Source organism: Astatotilapia calliptera, chromosome 5 (genome assembly GCF_900246225.1).
Source record: "Astatotilapia calliptera chromosome 5, fAstCal1.2, whole genome shotgun sequence".
Lineage (NCBI taxonomy): Eukaryota > Metazoa > Chordata > Actinopteri > Cichliformes > Cichlidae > Astatotilapia > Astatotilapia calliptera.
In genome coordinates this window covers 7,318,776-7,329,971 of record NC_039306.1, presented here as the reverse complement: position 1 = coordinate 7,329,971, position 11,196 = coordinate 7,318,776, and the positions used below count along the sequence as shown (strand labels likewise).

At 38.5% G+C, this 11,196-nt stretch overlaps 1 protein-coding gene across 4 annotated transcripts; it reads left to right on the top strand.

Moving 5' to 3' along the window:
* The first annotated feature begins 400 nt into the window (after positions 1–400).
* On the top strand, positions 401–11,163 carry ncoa5 (nuclear receptor coactivator 5). Of its 4 annotated transcripts, none has more exons than XM_026166935.1 (12): positions 401–650; positions 3,641–3,699; positions 4,985–5,240; positions 5,469–5,576; positions 6,292–6,355; positions 8,275–8,493; positions 8,570–8,688; positions 8,963–9,092; positions 9,273–9,475; positions 9,580–9,784; positions 9,963–10,054; positions 10,200–11,163. In XM_026166935.1, the coding sequence occupies exons 3-12, from the start codon at positions 5,072–5,074 to the stop codon at positions 10,763–10,765; spliced, it is 1,875 nt and encodes a 624-aa protein (XP_026022720.1). In that variant the 5' UTR covers positions 401–650; positions 3,641–3,699; positions 4,985–5,071; the 3' UTR covers positions 10,766–11,163. The 4 variants fall into 4 exon arrangements, with proteins under 4 accessions (XP_026022720.1, XP_026022719.1, XP_026022718.1 ...); XM_026166934.1 differs by having other exon boundaries at positions 403–650; positions 8,567–8,688; positions 9,276–9,475; XM_026166933.1 differs by having other exon boundaries at positions 404–650; positions 8,567–8,688.
* The last annotated feature ends 33 nt before the right edge of the window (positions 11,164–11,196 follow it).

The following is an 11,196-nucleotide window of genomic DNA, read 5'->3' as shown; positions in this document are numbered from 1 at the left end:
TGTGTAGATTTAGACGATAATTATAATCTTAGCATATCCTCATACATTTTGGAAATTAACATGAAGTACATTACATATTATAAAATGCCGAAATTCAGGGATTATAATGCTTTCGTTATTTTTACGTACAAACCGAGAGGACAACATCTCAACCTGGCAACCTTGCTACCTTCCAGTCATCTGAAGCCGCTAAGCTATACTGAGTCAAAATAGCGTGAACTAATTATTTTTATTAATTAAGCAAAACATTGCAAAAAAAGAGAGACCGGTTTAGAAAATACAATACAATACAAATTACAACGCATATATGCAAATTATTATTTAATTCCCTTTATATCATTTGTTAGAGGGTTAAAAAAAAATACTCCGTTTAAAAAAACGTATATTTTTCTGGTAATTGTTTTTAATGGCTCTAAAGGTCTGATTCGTTTTATTGATTCGAAGGGCATACTGCACGTATTTTATTTTTAGTCAATAGGTGGCGATATATAGGCTAAATGAAATGGTAGTTACATCCACACAAGGGGTAGAAGAAGATATCAGGGGCCAGTTGCCGTAAATTAAGTGAAGAAGAAGGGCAGCATTGTGAGCGGATAGTGGTTGATCGTGACGCTGGGTGGCTGAAAATTGACACGAAATAGACTTTGAAGGTAAGTACATTGTCGCCCTGTCGTTCTTGCTATAGCATTGCTTGCAGCGAACCGTGGATCGTAAAGCATTTGCAGGCGTAACTGTGAACCTATCTGTTTGGTTTTAACGTCCCTGGTTAAGGTAGCGTTAAGAAGCTAACCGCCGACATTAACCTAGCTCCATGTAGCTACTCCGTAACCAATAACGTCTCTCGGAATGGCGGTGTATGAGAGCATTGCTTTTAATGTTAACCGACTTAGTTTTATGAGCAGTGTAACGAGTCTATTTTTGGATTACATAGCTAGTGTTGTATCGTGTAAATCGGATACCGGAAAGCTTTGGCGAAGAGTCCCAATCGAAAGTAACATTACGAGCCGCGGTCGAATTTGTATTGCTAAAAAGGCGTTTGGTGAGAGGTGATACACTTGACTGGCATTTGAATGTGCTACTTTGCTTTGCTGGTCATTCAGTTATTTTGTTTAACCTTCATTTATACAGATGATCCAATTGAGATTATAATGTCTCATTTACAAACATGCTTCAAATTTTGTTTACTTATTTTTTTCCCGTTAAATCAAGGCACGTGAAGTACTTACAGCTAATTGACTTTTTTGAGGTTTCTTAAAAATTATGTGTTTGTTCCTAGAAGCAGCTTATTTTTAATACTTACAATGACTTGTTGGTAATCATAGGACAGTGGCCAAACCGGTTTGAATTGAAGGCAATATTAAGTGAAGTAACTATTTTTTACAACCAACGTAAGCAAAAGCGCATCTTATTAGGGCTGGGCTATATCATACCGTTCACGGTAATACCGGTGTAATTTTGGGCAACGATAGGAAAATGAAATATCGCGATAGAATATGGGTAAAACGCGCATGCGCAGTGCCTAGGTTTACATACGCACATGGCGGCGACGCAGAATGAGAAGAGCGAACACGGATCGTTAAATGAAACGGATGAACCAGAATTGGTTTGTAAAAATGCTGCAACTTCAGTGGTGTGGAACTGGTTTGGCTTTCGTCCGTCAGATACACAACAAAGCACTATTTTTGGTAGAGCATGCTAGCGGGCCGTCGTTATTACCGTGTTGTTTGGAAAATACGGCACACTTAAAATCAATCCTTTGATATTTTTTTTTTTCTGAAAATCGACAGTGCCCCTTATAATCCCGTGTGCCTTATGCATGAATTCTGGTTGTGTTTACTGACCTCGAAACGATTTTATGTACACGGCGCTCGAAAATCTGTCAAATGTTTTAGTACGACTTTGCTAAGCTACGAACCCGCACCGCTTGATGGATTGGGAGCATTACGGCTATATTAGGCAGGAGCCTCGCGGAGTGATATGTATGATATGTACTGTGCTTCAACATAATATTACCATATTGCTGCAGCACGTCTTTTAACTGGAACAAAAAAGTTTGAGCACATTACCCCTATTTTAATTTCACTCCACTGGCTACCTGTACATTTTAGGATTGTTTTTAAAATTCTCTTATTTGCTTTTAAATCTCTTAATGGCCTGGCCCCCCCCTACCTCTCGGAGCTACTACAACCATATACACCTGCCCGTTCCCTTAGGTCCGCCAATCAGCAGCTCCTTAAGGTACCGAAAACTAAGTATAAATTTAAAGGTGATCGTGCTTTTGCTGTAGCTGCTCCAAAGTTGTGGAATGATCTGCCCTTGCATGTTAGGCAGGCCTCTTCTGTCTCTGAATTTAAAAGTCTTCTTAAAACATATTTATTCGCTGAAGCCTTTGGCATTGATTAGAGGGGTTGACTCAATTTGTTTTAACATGTTTTAATTTATTGTATCTATTTATTTTATCGTATCTCATTTTAATTTTCTTTACGTATGCTATTAACATGTACAGCACTTTGTGAAACCCTGGTTTTATGTTAAAGTGCTTTAGAAATAAAGTTGGTATGGTATGGTATTGTGTGTGTGTGTGTGTGTGTGTGTGTGTGTGTGTAACCTCTTTTTAAGTTGTGGATATTATACATGGTTATGCTGAGGATATGTCGGCCAATTTCCACTGGAAATACCTTTTGGTTAAAATGTCAGCAAGGAATTTGCACTGTAAATTTTTTATATAACTTCAATGCACATAAAAAAAACAGCTGCTTGTTTAAGTGAAAATACATTAATGGGTTTTTTTGCACTAAAGTTGTGGAGTTGTAAAGTATTTTGTCTAGTGTCAATTATATTGTCAGTTATATCGTTATCGCAAATTTTAAAATTTATATCGTGATAGATATTTTTGGTCATATCGCCCTGCTCTACATAAAATCTCAAACCTTGGTGCAGATGGGCTACAGCAACAGAAGACCACACCAAGTGCCATGCCCGTCAGCTAAGAATGGGAAACTGAGACTACAGTTTACACAGGGTCACTAATATTGGTCAAGAAATAGATTAGTAAAACATTGCCTGGTTTGATTAGTCTGGTGTTCTGAATTTGCTGTAACTAACATATAAAAGTATGAAAATGGCCTGACATGTATCAGTGGTTCAGGCTGGTGTGACATTTTTGGCAGGATATTTTCTTGGCACGTTCTTTGATATCATCTGAACATTGTTTAGCCACCCAGACCTACCTGAGAACATCTCAAAACTAGTTTCTTGAACATGACAATGTTGTTGTTGACACTGTGCTCTTGGCCTCCACAATTACCAGATCTCAGTCCAATAGTGCACCTTTGGAATGTGGTGAATGATGAGGTTTGCATTGAGGATCTGCAGCTGACAAATCTACAGCAACGCAGTGATGTTATCATGTCAATGTGAACCAAAATCTAGGAGGAATGTTTCCAGCAACTTGAATTTCTGCCATGGGAAATTGAGGCTGGTGTGGAGAGTTGTTATTGTGAATCAATTTATTCAATAATTTTCTGAAAGGCAGTTTGAGACTATATTTTAGAGCATTTCAGTTGATTACTTTCATAAGCTTATTGTGGTGTTTATCTTTTTTTTTTCTTTTTTTTTTTTTTCTCTTTTCTTTTCTCAGACACACTAGTTCCTAAATTCAGTGGATGCTGAATCCAGGCCATCCAGGTTCAAGTTAAGGTATGTAAGGAGCTGCTTCCTGAAAGGTTTATGTAAATTCCTTCAAGCATAAATGCAATGAAACTCTCTGGTCTTTCTGCTGTATGTATCTTGAGACCGAAAAACCTCTTGCGGGTCTATTGTCCTTAAATAATTTTATATTGCGTTATCTAAGGCACATAAAACGCACATTTCTCCTAAGGACTTTTAAGAAAATTGCGCCGTTTTAGGTTTTGGCATTTTCAGAGTGACCGCAGGAACGTGATTTCATTTCAGCTAATCTGATTTTCTTCAAGACGGCGTTATTTCAAGAGAAGAGGACTGCATTTATTTCACAAAGGACTGTTGTGAGACCCAATGGGGCTTATTTTTCTCGGATGGTGTGACTTTAAATTTGCACCATGAACCTTCTTCTAAAATATTTCACTCGTCAACTATAACTAGAGTATATCTCACTCTGAATCCTGAACTTCAGACACCGGTGTCTGTCATTTCTCTCTCTCTCGCTATACAACCACCAAGGACCGTTTTGGATTTCGCTGGGGTACGGTGTCGAGAACTTTGCATTTTGGATCAAAAGAAGTGTGTTATTGAACATTACTTATTAAATTAAAAAAATAAAATAAATTTAAAGAGGGGAAACAATCAGTGGTATAGTCAGTCATTTTAAGTTTTTCTCTTTACACCACCGTGGGAATTGCGGCTTATTTTCTCCTACATTATTTGTGGAATTTTCATCACTGATTAGTCCTGCTTTTCTAGTGTGGTCTCATTTTCTTCTGCTGCCATTTCTTTGTGGAAAACTCATCTATTTTGCACTAATAATAAAGTCTGCACGCAGTGAAGATGAAAAGGGGCATTGCACATTTTACAAGAAGAAACCTTAATTCATTATGCACGTCTCAGTCAAATTCTGGCATAACTTGTGCCATTTAAACAGATTTAATGTATTTGTTTTTACACGTTCTAGTTTTCTTCTTCATTAAGCGCATATATCCAATAAACGATTATTTCAAACAAAATTTTATCCAAAATCCATTTTATGGGGAGATGAGAATATTTTCATTTCAGCACAAGCTACCATAAATCAACATTTATTAAAAAGGAAAAAAAATATCACTTGCAGTGCAACTTTTTTTCCTTTTGTGTATTAACCTGTTGCACAACAGGTTAATTAAATTAGAAAATTATAAATATATGTAAATATTTTGGAGTGGTTTATGATTTATCGGTACATTTTCAGTTTAATTTCGATTTGAAGATTGAACTCTTTTTGATGCTCTGTCTGACCTTTTATCCTTCCAAGGAATTTGATCTCTTAAGTGAACAAACCAAACCTGTTCAAGCATTTGAGACGCACGAAGATACAAACCGGTGAACTTGGGATCTAATCATGTCTCGCCGAAGGAGTCGCAGCCTATCACCAGGGCGCTATTCGCGCTCTTGCAGCAGTAATGATCCTAGAGATTTGGAGAGGAGGATTTTTGTTGGGAATTTGCCGACCTCCGACATGGAAAAGAAGGATTTGGAAGACCTGTTCAGCCCATACGGGAAGGTAGTCGGTCAGTAAACACAATGCAAGTTTTAATGACATGACGACAGTATGCATTAGGGAGGTTGTCCCTAAAAGTCGTGAAATATTTTTGACTAGTTAAAATTACAGACAAGTTCGCATGAAATACAAGAATGTTCTAATTTATATATTTAAAAGGGATTAAATGGGTATTTTGATCAAAAATGGCTCTTCAGAATTGTCCTAAGGTTGTGCACTTAAAATATTCCTCTTCCAGGCGTATCCATGTTTCGTGGGTTCGGATTTGTACAATTTGAACGCGTTGAGGAAGCCGAAGCTGCAAAGGCGGCCCAAAAAGGTCGAATATATAAAGGTTATAAAATAGGTAAGCCTTAACTGCAAGTGATGTGATTGTATGGCTGAAGGAGTTATTATTTGTGTTCCAAAAAAAACAAGCTAATGAAAGAATAAGGTCAGGTTATGTGCTAATAATAAAAAAAAAAAAAAAAAAAAAATTGAATGGCATAATTATTTGTCTGAATTTAGGAATAAAATGTATTTATTTTTTATTTATTTCTTTTAAATTACCCCTACGTTTAGAGTCTGATCAACCACGAACGCACGGTGCTTTTTTTTTTTTTTTTTTTTTTTTTTTCCCTTTCTCTCTCTCCTCCTCCTTTTCCTTTTTGAACTTGCAAATCAACAATAAAGGCAAACATGCATTTTTAAATTCTGGCAATGCTGTTGTGTACAATATTTCAACGCGGATTCAGATGTGTCACCTTTTTGGTTTGGGGAGTTTCTGAAGCCCAAATTTGAACTTGAAAATCTAATACATTCAAGCTCTGCTAGTTTCTTGCAAATTTTGACCCGGAGAAAAGACGTCCATCATTTTGGGTTCATCTCAAACTCAATTTGACAGATTGGGCGACAGAATCTTCTGCATTTTGAACTTCCGTCCTTTTTGGATTTTAAAATTTGGATCCTGGCACTCTGTTTCATTTGGACGGTGACGCAGCCACTTCCATTTTTTGCGTGAACATCATTAGCAGATCTCCATGTCACTGTTGTGTTCAACGTTTGGATTGATTTATTTTCAGATGTAAATATGGCAGTGGAGCGACGGCAAGCTAAACCTCAATCCCAGCAGAGCCCTCCACGAAGGTAAAGTAACGCGAAATGAGTGTGAAGAACTACCATCGCCACAGTTGTTGGTTTTTAAAAAAAAAAAAAAAAAAAAGGTATTTAACTATATCCTCACCTGTAATTTCCACCAGTGAAGAAGTTCGCTTTATGGATGCTACTGCACCATTAGACGGATTTGTTTATGCCGGATTCAGTATTTCAACCAAAGTTACAAGTTTACTGATGTGTTGAAATAAAGAATAGAGACATATGGATGTAATTTAAGTGTCTTTGTCTCAAACATTCTTCACGTCGTGGCTCTTTTTCAGCACTGGTGTTCTTTGCGTGACGATAGGACTATCGTGTGTCACTTTCTCATGTTTCATATCCTGTAGGAAGGTCTATGCCTCACAACAATATTTTTATCATTAATATTTTACATTTTTAATTAGGCGTATGTATCTGATCTAAAGTTGAATAGTAGCAGTGTATAACATAAAACCGTTGCATCAGCTGATGTCTGCACAAAATACAAACCATGTTGACCTATCCTCAAAACCACAGCTGCAGGTTGTTAGTGGTCCAAACTCCATAGAGTACCTTTTGTATTTATATTTAAAAAAAAAAAAAAATAATAATAATACAAAAAAGACCCCATAATTGCCAGTATGGTCTTGTATTTTTAGTTTAAGCTTTGTTATGTATTCCTTTAACCAGCTCAGCTCAGTGATCACCATACAGTTTATGACTGAGTACATGCTACAGAGCATCCTACACATCAGAGAAACTTATTTCAGAGGCAGCAGGTTATGGTCCAGCTCCACTGGTCACTGGGTTTCTGCATATTTAGATTTAGTTGCCTATTGTGAATTGTTAAGATAAGTAACTAAAGGTCAGTGTGAAAGTTTATCTTTTAGACTTCCTCCATGTTGACTTGCTGTAAGTCTTGCATTTCATCTGATCCACTTAAGGGAAACTCTTCTCATCTTTCTATCTCGTCATATTGTAAGTAAAGTGTTTCACTGTACCTTGGACAGAATATGCAGGTTTTTTTTTTTTTTTTTTTTTTTTATATAAATAAATTCTGTACAACACTTAGCTGCTGGAATTTTATATTACTTCAGTGTAAATAGAGTAAGTGTAACACTGCGTTATTTATTTTATTTTTTGTGGACCAGGGAAAATTTAAATGTTAGGGAATAGAAAAGTAGGCAGTGTATCATTGTGTGGCGATACAAATAATCGCTAAACGCGCTTCGTGTTTTGGTAGTTTTGTCTTATTTTGTTTGTGAACCGCTTCGGAGTTGAGCCTTTAATGAAAGTTACGTTTTACATGGTAATAAGCAAATGTTTGGTTAACCATACTATTTATTTGATGTATAAATTTATTTATTTTTTTTTTTAACGAGAGAAACTGTCAAATCACAAGCGGTTAGGAAAATACTTTAATCTGACTCAAAACTGGTATGTCATGCTATTTCAGAATATTATATGATTTTACTTGAAACGTCTTTACTTGGTCTCTGGCATTCTTGCAACCTCATTTATAGTATGGAAGTTCAACTTCTGGAAGAATGAACAGCCTGTGAGCCTATTGCGCTGTATGTGCAAAATAAAACCACCTTCAAAAAGTTTGTTTTATTCAGCGCTGGATTTGTGGTCAAACATTAAATGTTCGGTTGGTAGTTGTGTGTTTGTAGATCACAGAACATTTTTGAAAACTTGCTGCTAAGAATTATCGGAATCACCTACCGGTTTGAATACACGCAAGTGGTCTGAAGAAGAAGGAAAACAAAGGGGGGGGAAAAAAAAAACTTTGTTTATTTGCGCCGTTACAAGTTTTACACTACCAGCCCATTGACCTGTCCTCATCCGCTAAGGACAGGCATTCCTGTTTTCTAATATTTCAAAGGCAGCTTCAACTCTTAACCTGCACTAATGGATAACATTTTTCTCAGGGCCCCTTACAGCACCTACGGGGACAGCAAAGAGCCCCGACCTCGGTCTCGCTCACCTGTTTATGGGCGTGACGGACGTGAGCCTCGGGACAGCCGTGATGGGAGGGACTCCCGGGAGCCTCGACCAGGTGGCCACTCTCGTGACCCTGATTACCGGTACCGTAGCTCAGAGAGCAGAGACAAGGACATCAGAGGTGACCCACGGGATTCTGCTTACAGGTGACTGACAAACCATCCACTGAGTCTTTAATGGTTAAGCTTTTTGTTTGAACCTGAAATTTTTCCCATACAGCAGAAGCGAGTATGACAGATACTACCGTAGTGGCAGTGGTGCAGAAGATTATTTCAGGAGGAAGGACGAGACCTACAGGGATCCTTATGGAGATCCCTGGAATGGACGTCGTGAGCCAGAAGGTATGTTGCCTTCAGTGTACAGGGTATAGTTTAGGACTGGTTGGTTTGAATACTCTGAATTTTAATAGATTTTTTTTTTTTCTCATGTTTGGGTTTAATTCTCATGATTTTCCTCTAATATCTTGACTTTTTTTTTTTTTTTTGGTAATATTGGGTTTACAATTGAAAGCACTAAGAATATAAAGTACCAGGATTTCTGCATAATTAAATTCAAATGGATACAAATTTAAACGGACATTATTTTGAAATCACTCCCACCTCTCATTACCTGTAGAGGAGCGTCTACGACCAGAAGAACGCCGGCGTAATGAACTGTATCGGCAGTACTATGAAGAACTCCAGCGGCGTCATGACGCTGACCGTCCTGTCGACTGCTCTGTAATTGTTGTCAACAAAGCCCAAAAGTATGTCCACAGTCTGTTGTTTATAGGAAGAAAAACTGATACTGGACCAGAAACATCTCTAAATATTCAAAGTACATGGAATGTTTTCATTTCATACTGCTCGTGTGTGTGTGTGTGTGTGTGTGTGTGTGTGTGTGTGTGTGTGCGTGCGCTTCTGTACTTGTGCTTTAAAACCAACTGTAGGGAGTATGCTGAGACGGTTGGGCGGAAGGTCCGTGACTTGGGAATGGTGGTGGATTTGATCTTCCTCAACACAGAAGTGTCTCTAACTCAAGCACTGGAGGATGTAGGCCGAGCTCGTACTCCTTTTGCCATCATCATAACCCAACAACATCAGGTGCATCGCTCCTGCACTGTCAATATCCTGTTTGGCACACCTCAAGGTAATTCAGGATGACATTAACGTGTTTTTTGGAACGTTTCAGGTAATTCAGAAGTGTCAGAATCTTATTTTGTTTGGTTTCATTTCTTGCATTTATTCTTACAGAGCATCGAAACATGCCCATGCAGGACGCCATGATGCTGGTTGCCCACAACTATGACACCTACAAAATCGAAAACCGTGAAAAAGAACGTGAGGAGATAGCCAGAAAGGCTGCGAAGATGGCAGATGATGTGTTACTCAGAGAGCCTGACCGAGAGAGCCACCCCGTCTCCTTACTTACGAACATCACACTATTGGCTGAAAATAGGTAGCTGGTTTAAATCTTTATGCTTTTATACAAGTATCCTGAAACATGGAGACTTTACAATGAAATAACATGGCTTTGGGGAATGCAACATTTCATCAGTTAGTGATGGTGTGTTGTAGTAATCTACATGATATTTAGTTTCTCTGTATTGAAAGAATAATCTTGTTTTGTTGGGTAGATTTGTGACTCCAGACGAGTTGGACAGTCTGATTGCATACCTGAAGGACAAAAGAGCTCGGCTGGTACGAAGCACAGCAGATCCCCTTGCAGGTAATGCCACCTCCTTGGTTTAATTTTTTTCATTTACATGCACATAAAAATGAGAGGAACTGGTGGACTGGAAATGGTTATTGACGTTTCTGTTGAATACAATGATTTCTATAGAGAAGCAAATAACTGATATGTCTCCATACAGCTCCAGTCCATGTTGGGCCTCCTCCAGCAGTACATCATGAAGTTCCCTCTTCAGCTGCAGCACTCCCTCCATCTACTCACACACCCCCACAGTCGGGTCATCTCAGTCTGTCAGCGGGTTCAAGCACCTCGGCTAATCCCAGTCACCAGCAGGAGCTGCAGGCTAAAATCCTCAGTCTGTTCAACAGTGGCAGTGGGCAGTTAACAGGCACTACTGGCCTCCCCTCTGCACCCTCACAGTCACACTCATATGGATCTCTTGGCCAGTCTCCTTCCCAAAACCCATCCCGCCCACCAATGCCAGGTCCTCCTGCACCTGCATCTCAGGGGTACGCAAACCCTCCAGGCCGAATGCCAGTTGCCACCAGTATTCAGAGACCCCCCACCTCTGCTTCAGGCATCAATTTTGACAACCCGAGTGTCCAGAAAGCTCTGGACACACTCATTCAGAGTGGACCCTCTCTCAACCATCTGGTGAGTAGTGGGGCCTCTCAGCAGCAAGCCCCAAGACCAGCACCCAACATGGGTCAGGCCCCACCTGTGTCTATGTACCCCCGACACTACTGAAAAGCTGTAGAACCCTGAATTTATTTTAATTTTATTTTTTTTCCCCTCCGATGCCATAAACTTTCCTGTGCAGTGAGTTTTCTTGCTTAGTATCAGTAGACTGTAGGGATGTTTTTGTAAAACCTTTTAATCTCTTTTCCTCCATTGTTCATAAAATGTGAAGACTTTTTTTTTTTTTTTTTTTGCAGCTGTTTGCCAGAAAATAATTATTCAGTCTCGTTATGAAGTACATTTTGCTTACAGATGGAATTCTCAGTTCTTTTCCAACTATTGTCTTATAGTTTTACAGTCTTTTAATTTGTCACATTGTTTTGTTTTTTGTTTTTTCATGAACAAAACAAGACATAATTAAAAACTCGGACACAATTCCTTTAATAAAATGGTATTGGTTTATTGCATTTTGTGCTGACAAATCTATAAAATGGAACGGG